At 56.1% G+C, this 15,920-nt stretch overlaps 1 protein-coding gene across 11 annotated transcripts in view; it reads left to right on the top strand.

Moving 5' to 3' along the window:
* PI4KA (phosphatidylinositol 4-kinase alpha) overlaps positions 1-15,920 on the top strand; it is a 95,040-nt gene that overhangs the window by 34,604 nt on the left and 44,516 nt on the right. For all 11 annotated transcript variants that reach the window (XM_027088755.1, XM_027088754.1, XM_027088751.1 and 8 more), the window contains 11 exons: positions 1,429-1,494; positions 3,549-3,645; positions 4,741-4,932; positions 5,281-5,381; positions 6,160-6,289; positions 7,011-7,143; positions 8,127-8,222; positions 8,583-8,766; positions 9,175-9,278; positions 11,095-11,263; positions 12,906-12,956. In XM_027088755.1, coding sequence (XP_026944556.1) covers positions 1,429-1,494; positions 3,549-3,645; positions 4,741-4,932; positions 5,281-5,381; positions 6,160-6,289; positions 7,011-7,143; positions 8,127-8,222; positions 8,583-8,766; positions 9,175-9,278; positions 11,095-11,263; positions 12,906-12,956 — 1,323 coding nt within the window. The remainder of the gene's footprint in view (positions 1-1,428; positions 1,495-3,548; positions 3,646-4,740; positions 4,933-5,280; positions 5,382-6,159; positions 6,290-7,010; positions 7,144-8,126; positions 8,223-8,582; positions 8,767-9,174; positions 9,279-11,094; positions 11,264-12,905; positions 12,957-15,920) is intronic.

Below are 15,920 nucleotides of genomic sequence, written 5' to 3'. Positions count from 1 at the left end.
CACAGTTTTCAGATTAAAGAGGGAAGGAGGGTCACATCCTCGGAGTTGCTGTGTGGCATGTTCTCATTTGTCCCTGCAGCCGCCACGTGGGGCGTGGCCATGCGTCCCCTTGTTGGAGGTGAGGAAGTTGGTGTCAAGTACTTTAAGGGCTAAGGGCAGGGCCCAGGCTCAGGCTGTGGTCCGACCCCAAGCCCACCTGCTCTTGCACTTGACCCAGCTCAGGGGCTCCTCTTTTTGGAGTAATACAGAGCTAATGTTTCCTGTCTGGGGACCTCTGTGTGATCTTTGCAGTCACATCAGAGATGCCATTGTCTGAGTCCTGGAGTGGCTGGGCCTGTGACCCACCCCTGAAGTTGCCATGCTTGTACCAGGGTGCTGCATGGTGGATTTGGGTGGGCCAGGACAGACTCCAAAGACAGGGCTTTCTGCTTTGGAACGAATGAGAGAGAAGAAGGTCGGGGTGAGGCGGGGGCCGGGGACGTGGCGCTTGCCTGTGAGGAGTGTGAACAGAAATGGCCCAGAGGTGGTGGCTACGGGTGGAGAAGCAAGAAGATGACCCAGTGTCGGCGGGCAGGGTGGAGCCAGGGTGAGCTGCTCAGTAGCCGGCTGTCCTGAGACCCCCCAGCCGGCCACGCTGTCAGTGTCCCGACGGGACAGCAGCTCTTTAGGGTCGTGTCAAGAGATTCCAGTTGAAGGCTGGATGTCTTGGGTCGTTCAGGGGAATTTGTTTTTCAGTTTTTTTTAACTTTCAAGGTTAGGTTTTCTTCTAAACCATTTTTAAATTTCTTCTCCTGGCCTGTCGTTTATCATTATCCATATGTTTTAAAAATAACCTTAAAGCACTGTAGTGTGGTGGCAGTTTTCTCAGGCGGTTCTTAGTCGGCAGAACAGTTCTTCCTGTCCTGAGCACTGGTACAGAGTGGGGCCAGGGTGGGGGTGGCCAGTGCTCCTGTGAGGAATTCGCAGTGTGTGCTGCAGCGCCCGGAAGAGCCAGCGCCCTGGCCCGGGGAGGGGGCATCGTTGGCGCCTGGGGACCGGCTGTGATGGGGGTCTACCACGTCTGGGAGGGGCCTCGGGGGGGAAAAGTCAGTCTTGCCTGGAGTCTCAGCGCTTTCGCTTCCTGGAAATGGAAACCTCATGTACCCAGATTTGAGGGAGTTGGTTCCTTTTCTGTTTTTATTTCATTCCCATCTATGGTAAGAAAGAAGTTCTAAGTGATGGCAGGATTAGGGACATTTGTGTGTGTATTGGAGCCTTGGGGCTCCAGTGATGTGCTCATTGTTGGCCTCTTATTTCCATCCATTTTTCACTGTGAGCTTGTGATATGGTTTCATACGTCAGCACGATTTGTTCTTCAGTGGAATGAGCTGGCACTCCTGTCTCCCCCTATGTGTGCCAGGTGCTCACGAGGTCTCGTTTCCCTTGCAGGTGAAGAAGATTGTTGAGGAGCCTGTTCTCAAGTCCCTGGATGCAGTCGTAGCCAGCGTGATGGAGGTACGTACTCCCTCTGAGGGCATCACGCCGAGATCACCTGCCGGGCACACCTGTGTCGGGGGAGTGGGGAGGGTTTGCAGTCGGTGGGGTGGGGCCACTGGAGTGAGGGAGAGGCTCGCCCTGAGACTTCTGCGTACGTTCCAGTGACGACAGCACACCTGCCGCCCAAGGCCTTGCCCTGTGCCTGGCTCCTTTAGATGTGTCCCCTACCGGTGCCCCGTCCTGGCCCCTGAGCACTGGTCAGGGTCTCTACTTCACAGGTGAAAGCAGAGGTTCGGGGAGGACTAACTGGTGCCCGCGTCCCATGGTCAGCATGGGAGCTGGATTGCGGCCTGGGCTCCAACTCTGCTCCATTGTGGTCCTTGCCCCCACGGTGCCTGCAGAGCCACTGCCAGGGCTCGGTACACACCTCTCATCAGTCCAGGCACTGCAGGCCCTGGCTTGTGAGTATGAGGGGTGTGTACTCAGGCATCTTCTGTCCTTAGCATGTTTGGAACCAAGGCCCACAGCTTTATTTATAAAATCATTAAATGTCGCTGCTGGGAGGCCTCAAAGTCCCTGGGAACATTTGGGTCAGCCCCCTTTTGTCAGGGTCCAGAGAGATCACCGATTTCCAGGCTGATGGCTGCTGTGGCCATGTGCTGGGCTCAGATTCCTTGTTAAGCCTGGCATTCTTTCTCTCATCCGATTATAAGACATGCAGCACCTGGCACCACCAGGCTCAGTTATGAAGCGGGAAGGATACCACCAGGGACCTCCCTATGCTGCAGGCCACAGCTCCTGCCCTGCATGCACTCCACCCCGCTGTCTGCGGGCATTAGGTGTGTGACCGGTCACTTGCCAGCTGGTCCGCAGCCCTCCTGCCCGTGGGCCTGAGCTCTCACTGTGCTTGCTCTCAGAGGTGTCCTGGTGTCCTTCGTCGGTGTGGGGTCGTGTGACCCTGGGCAAACCAGGAGGCCAGGGCTGGAGCTGGGCTGGCAGGCACAGCAGCCAGACGTGTTGGGCCCGAGTGCCGTCCGTGGTGAAGAGCTGGCTTGGGTCCTGAGGGGAGAGGAATGCCAGGAACATGGGGCTTTGGGGCCCTTTTCCCCATGGAACAGAGCAGTTTCTCATATTTTGTTTCATAATTTGGACTTTAGTGTAAATGTCCATTTGAAGAATTGGTTTTGTGGCTAAATAAAAGCTCGAACCCGAGTCACTGCAGGATAATCCTCCTCCTCATCCACCTTCACTGGCAGTGACCGTGCTTATTATGTGCCAGATGTGACTCCCTCTCCTTGAACCCACGGCACACCCGCTCTCAGCCGGGAAGACAGAGGCTGGCAGGGCCTTCATCACACAGCTCTGGGGCCCTGGGGCCGGGCTGCACCGCCCAGGTTCCTCCCTCCTGGCTCTGGGGTGGGACCCCTGCTCACCTTAACCTCAGCCACTGTCACATCTGCCCTGCAGGGAGTCATGAGGACTGTGCCTGTAGGGCCATTCGCGCAGCGCCCTCTGATGGCACCGGTGCCCATGAGACACGGCCTCCACCAGCCTCGCCCCACAGGCCCCTTCCCGCTGTGGATTTGCCTCCGCATCTGCCTTCCCCGCGCTTACCTGTGTCAGAACTTTTGTAAATCGTGCCTTTCCATTGCACTAGACTGAGGGTGCAGAAAAATTAACAGCATCTTACTCAACTCACTAGACCTCGGATGAATTTTTTTCCCCAGAAGAAAACTAGCGTCACATTTTAGATGAGATTGCTAAAGAAAATTTAAAGTGAATTTTAGTTACAAAACGTAGGCCGAATCCGAAGGTGCCCCAGCTGTCGTGTCTATGACTGAGGGGGACAGGGTGCAATGTGGTCTTGTGGCCCTGTGGCTCCTGCACCCCCACTCTTTTTGTTCAAAGATGCCTGGAGAGGGTGAGCCCTCAGTGAGAGGAGGTGGTCCATCCTCCAGGGGCCTGGGGCTGCTCCCCGCAGGCATCTCTGGGCAGTGTGAGCGTAGGAGGGAGGAGGGAGTCACCGCAGTGACCGGCGGTGCCAGTCACGCGTCCCATGCCTCTACCTGCAGGCCAACCCCAGCGCCGACCTCTACTACAGCGTGTTCAGCGACCCCCTCTATGTGGCCACATTCAAGATGCTACGGGACACTCTGTACTACATGAAAGGTGAGGGTGGGGTCCTGCCCTTGTGCCAGGGCCGCTTCACAGCATCTGCAAGGAACGTGGACACGTTCCTGGGAGAAGCAGGCGATGAGGGACATGCACCTGTCGTCCTGCCCCCGGTGCTGCCAGCAGCGCAGCCTCTTTGGTGGGTGTGTCTCCTCGGCTGATGTCTGACACGGACATGTGGGGTCGTCCTGATCCCCTGGTCAGGCATACAGTCTAATGTGTCTGCCTTACATGTTTCAAAACATTAAAAAAATGAGAAAACGAGGCAGTCGTGATCTTACAACTCAGAATAATTTGTCAGTAGCGGAGCTCACACACGGAGTTAGGAGTTCCTTCCAGGCTCTCTTGTGTGTTTTAAACACAGTTTTCCTAGGCTCTTCCCTTAAGTTGCTGAATGTACTTCATAAACAAAAGCTTTGATGACCACATGGTGTCCTGTGGGTGTCCCATAATCTCCTTAGCTGTTTTCCTGATCTGATTCCAAGCACTGCTGGGGCCTGAACCTGGTTGGGGCCACCATGAGGGCTAGGTTCCCGAAAAGCGGCAGGTGCTGGCTGCTCGGCCTGACCCCGGAGCCTGTGGCCTCCCCTAGCCAGTCTGCTGCTGGCTTTCTTGGCCAGTCTGCCCTCTGCCTGTGCCGTCTCTCGGGTCTCCTGCACTGTCCAGGCCCGAGGACGAGAGCTGGGAGAGGCTGCAGACTGGGTGCCTTCCTGTGCAGGGGGTCCTCCTCGGGCTGCATCCAGCTTTCCCACATCTGATAACTGACGCCCTTTTTAGAAAGTATCACAGGAGTACTTTTCGTTAATCAGACCAATTCTGGTGATGGCACTCCCCAGGTTGTGTCTCGTGTTCAGGTTTGAGTGTATTGACAGCTTAAAACAAAGCATGGCTCGCATTTCGCTGGGAGGTGACCATTCTGAGTGTCAGGTAGCATGTGTGCAGGGCTGGCGTGCGTGCCCGTCCTGGCTCGCCCTAGCCGGCCTTCCTGGAAGCATGGTAGCCAGCAGCAGCTCCCTCTCCCTGGGTGTCTGTCGCAAGGGAAAGACCACGGCTGCTCACAGCCTGAATCTGTGCCCGCTCTCCCTCCTGCAGACCTGCCCACCTCCTTTGTGAAGGAGGTCCATGACTTCGTGCTGGAGCAGTTCAACACCAGCCAGGGGGAGCTCCAGAAGATCCTGCACGACATGGACCGGACCCACAGCGAGCTGAGCCCCCTGAAGCTGCGCTGCCAGGCCAGTGCCGCCTGCGTAGACCTCATGGTGTGGGCTGTGAAGGACGAGCAGGGTGGGTTCCCCGTGCCACCGCCTGGCGTGTCCTCCGCTTATGAGGAGAGGAGGGGGCTCAGGGCGGAAGATGGTGCTGGTCCAGGAAGGTGGGGGTTCGGGGGGAGCCACGCTCAGGACACGGGACAGGGTGGGGGCTGGCAGCGGACGGATAGCCCACCCCGCAGGATGGTGTCGTCATAGCAGCAGGAAAGGAGCAGGGACGCCCACCTCCGACACTTTGTGGTGGAGCTGCTTCTCAGAGTTAGTGAGCCCGGGGTTTAGTCACGTTCTATTTTGACTGATGAAGGAGTTTTTGTGACCATTGGCCTTTGCTAAAGGTCCGTACCCTCCTCTGTTCTGAACTTAGGCGCAGAGAATCTGTGCATCAAGCTGTCTGAGAAGCTGCAGTCCAAGACATCCAGCAAGGTCATCATTGCTCACCTGCCCTTGCTCATCTGCTGTCTGCAGGTAAGTCTCACGGGCCCCGGTGGGGGTGGTTGGGGGCGCGGTGCTGACACCCGTCAGCAGGGCCTTCTTTTTTTTTTTTTTGCGGTACGCGGGCCTCCCACTGTTGTGGCCTCTCCCGTTGCGGAGCACAGGCTCTGGACGCACAGGCTCAGTGGCCATGGCTCACAGGCCCAGCCGCTCCACAGCACATGGGATCCTCCCAGACCGAGGCATGAACCCATGTCCCCTGCATCGGCAGGCGGACTCCCAACCACCGCGCCACCAGGGAAGCCCCAGCAGGGCCTTCTTGCCGTGGCCAGGCTGTGGCAGGCACCAGCAGCGAGGTCTGAGCTGCTGCCTCTAGGAACTTGAACTAGAGTCTGCTGTGGACAAGTTCAGTGCTGGGAGGCCACTGCTGACGGCCAGCAGGCTTTCTGCGAGTGGGGTCCAGGCACAGCCAAGTCCTGCGTTGTGAAGGCTGCCCTGCATCTGCCGGGTGTTCCCAAGGCCTCGGACGCCAGCCTGCTGTGCCGAGACTCTGACCTTGTCCCAACCCCACTGACTTCACGTTTGCCGTTGTGTAAAAGTAATGCTTGGTGCCCTTTCTCCCCTAAGTTTGTTCTAAAAGAGATGGACACACTTTAACAGTGAATCTCACCTTTGGGTGGAGAGAGTCCCAACCACCCCCTTTCTGTCTTTGTGCCCCATGGCCGGGTGGCCCTTGGAAGTCTGATTGACTTGGTGTCTGAAGGGGTGGGCACCTCCCCTGCGGCCCCTGATGGCCCGCTGTGCGTTGCAGGGCCTGGGCCGCCTGTGCGAGAGGTTCCCGGTGGTAGTGCACTCGGTGACGCCATCCCTGCGGGACTTCCTGGTGGTCCCGTCCCCCGTGCTGGTGAAGCTGTACAAGTGCCACAGTCAGTACCACACAGGTAACTGGCCGAGAGGCTGCCATCCCTGGGCTGCTCCTCTGCCTTTTCCTCCCAAGGCTTCCCCTGCACAACTCCCTGGGGTGCCAGGCCTCCCTCCCGCTGCCACTGCCCCAGGCCCCAATCCAGGCCTGCTCTTTTTGGCACCTGCCCTCTCTGGGGCATCCTGCAGTGTGCGTCCCATGTCCCAACGCTGGGCCCGGAGCTCTGTCCCCTCCGCTGCCACAGGCCCAGACCACGGCTGGTGACCAATGTTAATTAAGTACCCTGCTGCGCACTCGGGTGCTGAAGTGGTATCACCATGCTGCCCCCAGTCCCACCAAGGTAGTCCCACCCTTCAGGTGGAGAGACTCTGAGGGCCCTGCTCTCACGCTTGCCCACCCTTCCTGCCTTCCTGCTCGTGAGCTGGATGCCCTCAGGCCATGCCCTTGCCTTTCTGCTGGAGCTGAGCTCCTAGGGGCCAGGACTTCTGAATCATTTCTTAAGACGTTGCTGTTTTATGTATTCATTGCTTTGTAACTTAAGTGTGCTTCCTTGATTTAAACATTTGTTTCATTCTTTCTGTTCTCTGACACTTTGGATTCTGAAATGCTTGGTGAAGTCTTTGTAAAGTGATTGCTTTTATAGCTAAAGATGATTACATTTGATTTTGGTTTTGAATTTCAAACACGGGTATGGAAAGTGACAGGCATAACCAGATAGATATTTGAACTTTCACTTCCAGTTGCCGGCAATGATATAAAAATCAGCGTAACCAATGAGCATTCCGAGTCGACCCTGAATGTGGCGTCAGGGAAGAAGAGCCAGCCGTCCATGTACGAGCAGCTGCGGGACATTGCCATCGACAACGTCTGCAGGTGGGCGGCCTCAGGGGGTGAGGGGGACAGGGGCGGGGTGTCAGGCAGAGCCAGAGACATTATTGTTCAGGGAAGCTTCTAAACCTGCACTGGATCCGAAAAGGGAGATTGCTACATGTTAAAGAAAAAAAAAAAATTTCCTGCCTTTCTTTTCCTGATCATAAACGTAATAAAAAACAGAGAAAACCTGTGATTTGTAGAAAAGTAGACAGAAAAGAATTATCCCTTAGCCCATCATCCAGAGTGATGACACGTGGTCCTATTTCATCTTGTTTTCCGTGTGATTTTTGGTATAAATGAGAGGTTTTACATGCCCGAATGTCCCTTCGGCACCAGCTCCATCTGTGTGAACTCTTGCTGTCCACACTTGGGGACCAGATACATTCTGATTTGCAGGAGACGTACCTCTCCTTGTCTGAGTCCTGGCGCCTCGCTCTCGGGGCCATCGGGCTGGAGCCCAGCTACTCTGTCAGACTGTCTTCTCTGACTTTGTGGCCTGGGAGCCAAATGTGTGGGGAGCGAGAGATGCTTGTAAGATTTCATGCTCCTCAGGGCTGTTAGATTTCCCCTTCTCTAGAGCATAAGCATTTCTCCATACTATTAAAACCTCGATATGTAATTTTAACATTCCCTCAGCCACCGTGGGACCATCTGTCTTTCGAATCAGCTATTGTGACTTTTGTTGAGAAACGGAATTTTTAATTGGAATTGGCATGAGTATGACACCCTAAAGGAGACCGTTCTGGGCAAGATAATGAAGTTACTGTTTTCAAGTGAGATACTTGTCAAAGGGTGAAATCTACAGCTGTTCTTTGAATTCATTCTGTGTAATGATGTTCTTTCAGATTTCTGGGGAAAGAGTATTCAGAGCGGGTCTTTAAACCTTGCAGACCTGAGACAGGAAAAACTCAACCAAAATCAAACACAAAATGCTCATCTGGTTATTCTGATGCCTCATTCTGCTTGGCCTCCTCCTTGCTCAGGTGCCTGAAGGCTGGCTTGACTGTGGACGCAGTGATCGTGGAGGCCTTCCTGGCCAGCCTCTCCAACCGGCTCTATATCTCCCAGGAGAGCGACAAGTACGTCCTGTCCTGTCCCGGGGGGTGGGGGCGGGGGCAGCTGGTCCTGTGCAGGCTCATGGGGCCGCTGGCATTTGCACGTCTGTGCCGCTTTCTGGCACGGAATGGCGTCGGGCATTGAGTCTGTCCCGCGATGTCTGCTGAAGCCCACCTTCGAATGTACACCCTGGACACTGGGGGAAAAGACCTCTGTCTTCCCGCCTGGTGCTGGTGATTGCAGATCCCAGGCTGTCACTTTCAGATGGACGCTTCCTCTGAGAGACTGATGACCCTGGGGTCCAGGTCCTGGCTTCCGGCTTCATTTCCCTGCTGCGTGCTGGAGCACCATTCCCAGGGCGTGTCTGTCCTTCCCTCCCATAGGGATGCTCACCTGATTCCGGACCACACCATCCGAGCCTTGGGCCACATCGCAGTGGCCCTGAGGGACACCCCAAAAGTCATGGAGCCGATCCTGCAGATCCTACAGCAGAAGTTCTGCCAGCCCCCCTCCCCGCTTGACGTGCTCATCATTGACCAGCTTGGCTGCCTGGTCATCACCGGAAACGTAAGCACGGCCGGGAACCCACTCTCCCTGGGCAAGCTTCGCGAAACTCCTTGATTCCCAGGAATGTGAAACTACACATTAAGCTTACCCTGCGGAAGAGTTAAATGCTCCCAACTTTCTTAACACTGAATGGTGAGATTTTTTTCCAAGTAAAGGAGAATAGTGTAATGGTTCCAAGAGTGCCGGAGAAAGAGGTTTAAACTATTTTCTTGCCGATGTTAGTAGAATGGAAATGGAACCGATTCCACTCTTGGTGTCTAAGTTGAGGTTTGCATAAACCTTTAGGAAGGGCTGGCCTTGATGCTATTTCAGGCCCCACTGTCCCTGGTCCCCAGTGTGTCCCCTCTGGGTGTCCATGGAGGGCGCTTCCAGAGGAGATGTGGTCACGTGTCCCTCACTCTTTTCCAGCAATACATTTACCAGGAGGTGTGGAATCTCTTCCAGCAGATCAGTGTGAAGGCCAGCTCTGTTGTGTACTCTGCCACCAAAGATTACAAGGACCACGGCTACAGGTAAGTCTTCCCAACCTCATTGTTGCTCTCGATCCTTTGAAAATGTGAGATGTGAGGACTTGTCTTTTAAATAAACATCTTTTGTTACAAAAGCACTACATGTTAGAAATACATGTCCCAGGCGGGAATGACCCGCACAGGGCCGCCCCTGAGCTAGCATCTCTGAGCTCCTCACCCAGTGGGCACAGCGCCCCCGGGTGACCGTGTTCTCACAGAGCAGCACCAGCCTTCCTGCCTGTCGTCATCTTAGATGTCAGCATGGTGTCCATCAGGTGGCAGCGCCGCAATCTGTCTGGCCAGCCCTAGGCCGCACATTAGGTAGTTTTCCAGTGTTTCTGCTGGTTGGTGCTGCATACCTGTGCGGTCTCGGATGCTCGCCTCAGGGTGGATTCAGAGGGCAAGGGAGGAGACGTTGACAGCCTTGGGTGTATGATGTTTGCGTGAGTCCTCGCCCTCCCCAGGGATGCCCCAAGGACAAGACGCGTCCTCCTGTGTTTGGAGGATCTCATGGACTTGGTCAGATGAAGTCAGGAGGGCAGTGGGCAGGGCAGAGGTTCTCCTCTCCCCTCCTGACCACTCCACCCAGGGGAGGGGGTGGGAGTGCGGCTGTGTGAACTCAGGACATGCTCATCTTCTCTGTGCCTTAACTTCCTCACCAGCTGTGTGGGTGTATGAGGCTGTGTGTATGCATGTGACAGCTCTCAGCACAATGGCTGCTTCTCTGCCTTCTCACTGCCGCTCCCACGGGAGCACCAGCCACTGGAACGCAGGAGTGGCCTTAGGGGGCTGCCAGCTCACCTCCCTCTCCTGTCTGTCCGTTCTGGTCTCCGCAGTGACACTGACACACAGACCAAAACCTCTTCCCCTTGCATTTTGCTCCCAGAGCAGCTCCTGCGCCTCCTCGCCCCTCCTCTCCCTGTCTTTCCTTCTGACCTCTGATCCCGCCTCTGCCTCGCTGCTCGGCCCGTGCCATGTACAGAACTTACCAATTCCTCATCTTCTGCCACATTTCCTTCCTAAAGCACTTTCTGACAGTGCCACCCACAGTGACTGGTCTCCCGCCGGAGGAGGCATCCACTGCCATCCGTTTCCCCCCTAGAGATTTGTCTGGGAAGGGGTGCCTTTTGTCCTGGCTGCCGTTGCTCTGTGATTTTGGGGGCAGACAATGTGCTACATGCTTCACAGGGACTGTTTGATTCCCCCACGCCCTGCAAGGAGGGAATTATTATCCTTGTTTACTCAGGAAGAAACTGGGCCTTAAAGACCTGAGCTACTTGGCACAGCCCGGCTGCAGCAGCATCCAGCTGACCTGGCACTCAGAGCCCGGCCGCCCTGCTGGTGTGCAGTGTCAGCTTCCTATTCAGGGTTTACATGGGGTGAAGGGGTCGGGGCAGGTCGTCAGGACCACTGAGCACTTCCTGAGTGTCTGGTGTGAGCTGACCCTAACCTCAGCCTCAGGTGGAGGAGGAAGTGTCATCAGGGTTTCCTGGGTGGTGGTGATGAAGGGAGACTGTAACTGGAGGGGAAGTGGGTCCCCTGGAAGTGCCGGGGAGCGACATGCCCGTTCTCAGCTGCGTGGCCGCCCGGGCACTTGAAGGAAGTGTCCCGAGACTGTCAACACGCCCCAACACGCAGGCTCCTGGAAGCTGAGCAGCCCCTGGGCCCCCAACTTGTCTCGGGGGAGGTTGGGGTCTCTTCCGCAGCAGCTGACTTTCCTTCAGGGCTGGTATCCTCTGGTGGCATGTCCCTCGCCGTGGGGGTCTTCATTCACAGTACTGGGGGCCGGCACTGTGGCCGTGTCACTTCTCTCCCACAGGCACTGCTCACTGGCTGTGATCAATGCCCTGGCCAACATCGCGGCCAACATCCAGAACGAGCACCTGGTGGACGAGCTGCTCATGAACCTGCTGGAGCTGTTTGTGCAGCTGGGGCTGGAGGGCAAGCGGGCCAGTGAGAGGGCCAGCGAGAAGGGGCCCGCCCTGAAGGTAGGGCTCAGCCCTGGGCACCGCCTTGAAACCCGTGCTTTCTCCCTTTACCTGGTGACATCAGGAACGGGGGACTGGTTCCTTCCCAGGGTGCTGGCGGGAGTGAACAGACAGACAAGGGGCTGCCCCTGCAGGCTTAGCGGGACAGGCATGGGAACAAAATAGGGGCGTCGGGTGGTCTCAAGGCCTCTCTGAGGTGGAAGCAAGTGAACAGCAGCCTCAAGTGAAAGTCTCACCTAGGAGCGAGGGGCTGGTGCAAACAGGGCCTGAGACCCTTTGCCCTGCTCAGCCCTGCCTTGCTCCCTGCCACAGCAGGCTAGGCCACTGTTCCTCTTGTCTCTTGAGTGGGGACCAGTTCCCCGTGCCCAGGAGATGGGGGCTCGAGGGTGTTGGGGAGACACCTGGAGCCCAAGGAGGCCGAGGCTGTACCCTGTTGAGGGCTCCAGGGCCCAGCTCCCCCACCCCCACCCCCACCCCTCTCACTGCATCTCCCGGGCTCAACACTCAGGTGTCCTGCTTCGTTCCTCGGCTGGGGTAGGGGCTCCTTGGGTGCCGAGCTGAGCTTGCCCATGCACCCACCCCCCACCTGCAGTGACAGGCCAGGTGTCTGTGGGGCAGCAGTGGGTGGTGGGGTGGGGTGGAGACTGGCCAACACACTGACCACCAGGAGCTGAGGACAGAAATCAAGAGCTGGGGGGACACCAGCTTAGGACTCTGTCCCCACCCCTGTGTGGCCATGGGGCCTCGGCAAGCTGTCCTGACCCTGTTCATCCCTGAAGATGGAGCAGCCCTGCTGCGGTGGGCAGTCGATGCCCTCATGGTCAACTGAGCAGCTGGGCTTCCCGAGCCGGGCTGCTCCTCATGTGTCTGGCCAGGTGGCTGACTTTTTACTTAGTTTTTTTTTTTTTTTTTTTTTTTTTTTTGCGGTACGCGGGCCTCTCACTGTTGTGGCCTCTCCCGTTGCGGAGCACAGGCTCCGGACGCGCAGGCTCAGCGGCCATGGCTCACGGGCCCAGCCGCTCCGCGGCATGTGGGATCTTCCTGGACCGGGGCACGAACCCGTGTCCCCTGCATCGGCAGGCAGACTCTCAACCACTGTGCCACCAGGGAAGCCCTACTTGGTTATTTTTAAGTAACCCCCAAATTTTCCCAGACTTGGAAAGAATGTGTATTCATTATAGAAAAGATACAGAAACCTATAAATAGTAGAGTAAAAATTTATCTCCTTAGATCCAATCGTTGTTAACCTTTTGACAGACTTTCTCCTAGGTGCTTTATGCAAATCTATTTATTTTACGTAGTTGGCACTGTGTGAGAGCATACTTTCTTACATTTAACGTTTGATCTGGGCACTTTTTAAGGTGACAGTGCTTTTCAGAGCGCAGTCTCTGTAACAGCTTGTGATATTTGTGCAGAGTTGTCACGGTTTATGTAATCCTTCTCCTGTTTGACATTCAAATTGTTTCCCTCTTTTGCTGTTAAGATGATGCATCTTTATATGTGTTTCTCTGTATATCTTTTTCATCGTTTCGTGTAGATTAAGGAATTTCAGTTTTCATGACACTGTGTCAGGTCTTTTTTTTTTTCCTTTTCAATGAAAGAAGCGCGGGCTCACCAGTGACTCAGTTCTGTTCTCCTCCAGGCCTCCAGCAGCGCGGGGAACCTGGGCGTCCTCATCCCCGTGATCGCTGTGGTGAGTACCCGCCCATTGGTGTCTCGGACTCAGGTGCGGTGCTCGTGCTGAGTGCTGCCCAGAGACCTGCAGCGAGTTCCCTGAAAGGTGCTGTTCTGAGGCTGCAGGGATCCTGCAGCTGTGGCTGTGTCTTCAATCTTCCGCGACTGCCCCGTGGGCATGTGCCTGCTGTGGCCTTGCTGCCTCGCCCCCTTTCTCCATGCTTGGCCGAACCCCTGGTCAGCTGACCAGGACCCTACTGCCCGTTCCTCGGGTGTCGGGGTCTGACTTAGGTTTTCCCTGAGCTCCCAGCCAGCTCAGGTGCCTCTGACTATGGCCTGCAGGTGCTGCTTCCAACCTCTCCCCCCACCCCCAACCCCCCATAGTGAGCCTGGGGCCTCTGGTTGGTGCCTGGGCCTTGGGGCTGCAGCCCTTGGTGCCCTGTCGGGGATGGCTCAGGCCTGTCTGCCGCAGCACTGCCGCAGTCAAGGGCCGGTGTCCGTCTTGTCCTGTCTCAGCGTGCGGCCACTTCTTCCCAAATGGCCCTTACGGATGTCACTTTTCCCGGCCCAGGCGTTCCCAGCTGCCAGACCTGAGCCAGGCCCGCGTCCGGCTTTGTTTCATTGGTGATTCTCGAGCTGCCACTTAGCCTGCCTTCTGCTTAAGCCCCTGCTTCCGCCTCCAGTTCTCCCTCTTCGTTCGAGCATTTACGTGGGTGTCCCCGCACGTGGAGAGGTTGACCTCTGGCTGCGTGGTGACCCAGGGGCGTCGAGGCCCGGTGGGCGGTTGGGGAGCCCTCTCCTATCTCTGCAAAGTAGTTTCGGTCTCTGCTTCTGTGGGCATTTGTCATTTGAGTCTGGGGACTGTTGAGAGTCCAGTGTCAGCCGGCCAAGGCGGATGGGAACCGGCAGCTAACTGGCTTATCGTCCCTGGCTCTGATAGTGAGACTGATAGTCGAGGACTATGTCTGGGGTGGGGGGTGGGGTTTCGTCTCGGGCCACCCCCACCCTCTGCCTGTCCCCTCCTCCCTCCCCCGAAGGTGGCTGACTCAGCCGGGCTCCAGGACAGCATCTCTCCCCAAGCGTGCTGCAGGGTTGGAGCTTGGGCTTGCCTCATGCCTCCCACTTTCCCCGGGAGCCCTCCCACCTCTCCCTGCGGTCAGGGCCCCCACAGCCCCTCGAGGGCCTGTGGGTTGCTGGGACCCTGCCGGTTTACACCAGCACCCACAGGTCGGTTTCTAAAGACGTCATGGTTGACGTCGACTCGCGCACAGTGCATTGAGAAGCGCCACGAGGGCACTTTGTTGGCCTGGAGGGAAGGGCGAGGGGCATGAAGTCCTTGGCCCGTGGAGGCTCCATGGAGAGCAGGTTTGGTAGACAGGGAGCACGCCCGGGGGGCCTCTCAAGTTAACGAGTTCTGGGATATTTGAGCCCCACAGTTCTCTGACCCGTGTGTATGCCTGTGAGCTTGTAAGTGTGCTTGGCGGTTGTTGTTTGGAGTTTAATAAATGCATGGAAGAAGTCTATAGGGGACACTTCGCACTTTGGGGGAGCGATGACTTGTAGGTTTGGTTGGGGGCACACCAGTTTTAGGGTCACTGGGGCCAGAGTTGGACTCCTGGCCCTGCATGTGGGGTCCTGGGAGAGTGTCCCAGTCTCTCCGCACCTGCTCTGCCAGCAGAGTATCTCAAAAAGGTGGGGTGACTTTCTGTGGGGCTGGCGCGTCAGGGCAGGTAGATATGTTAGCAGTGATAGGCTAGCACATGCTCACCTGAAACACCCGTGTCTCCTCCAATACGGTGACCTTTACATGAACGGAATAAGTATCGTCGTGTCAACAAGTTAATGGTTATATTGTGGAGGAGAAAACAAATATTTGATTCTGTTGCTCAACACAGAGCCCAGATGCCATGGTTCTTGCCTCTGCTCTCTGGTTCTAGCCCTCACCCTAACCCTGGACCTTCTGGGAGAAACTAACTTCCATAGTTTTTTTGTTTGCTTGCTTGAACGTTTTATACTTAAAAAAATTTTTTTTTTAATTTTTTATTTTAAAGAAAAAGATAACTCTGTTTTGGATTTTTCGATGACACAGTGTCTTCAGTGACTTAGTTGAGTGGACGTGCCAGTGGGTCTGGGCAGGAAGCATGGGTTTCTGCCCTAATGCAGCTGTTCCCTTATCAGTGATCTTGGGAGCCTGGGGTGGGGGCGCCAGCTCACATGGCCTCCGAGGCTCCTTCCTGCCTGCGTTTGGTGGTCTTTGTCCTGTGACTCTGTGATGCTCTTCAGAAATGTCACTGATTCCATTGCTTGAACCTATAGCTGGAGACATAGTTGCCCTGCTGTCACAAAGCGTGGAAAATGTCCATGCACTCCACTCGGCCGGGCACCCGGGCCACTTGCAGCTTGTGTGGCCTTGGACAGGTTATTCTCTTGGTGCCTGTAAAAGGATGTTTGGGGACTAACACTTTCAGTCATAGACCTGTGTGAAAGCTGCTCCCTCTTCCTCGTAGAGATGGTGTCTGTCCTCAAGGGTTTGTACTTCACCTCAGGAAGGGAAGGGGGAGGGGCCCAGGTAGACCCCCAGTTAGGGACCCCTGGGCTGGAAGTGGTAACCCAGGCACTGACCTGAACCCCTTCGAGACAGTAACCCACTTCATCCTCACAACAGCCTGCAAGATAGGGACTGTGTTATCCCCGTTTCACAGACAGGAGACTGAGGCACAGAACTTGCCTCAAAGTGCCAGAGCCGGGAGTGGAACCCAGGCAGCCTGGCGCAGGCCTGTGCTCTGGGTTCATATCTGCCGCATGGAGGCACCTCGTTTCTGAAGGGGGCCCAAGGGCATTCTGAGCAGATTGAGGGGCTGGAGCTCTCTGACCCTTGGGAGTCAAAGAGGAGCCTGGACCACGTGTCTTCATGCCTTCTGGGTGGGGGATGTGGGGAAGGGCTGAAGGTGGAGTCTTGAGATGCACATGGGGGTGTGGGGGA

This window comes from Aethalodelphis obliquidens, unplaced genomic scaffold (assembly GCF_003676395.1).
Source record: "Aethalodelphis obliquidens isolate GAN/ISIS:26980383/991018 unplaced genomic scaffold, ASM367639v1 scaffold63, whole genome shotgun sequence".
Lineage (NCBI taxonomy): Eukaryota > Metazoa > Chordata > Mammalia > Artiodactyla > Delphinidae > Aethalodelphis > Aethalodelphis obliquidens.
Note: the sequence above shows the minus strand (reverse complement) of the source record. Positions and strands in the feature narration are given on the sequence as shown.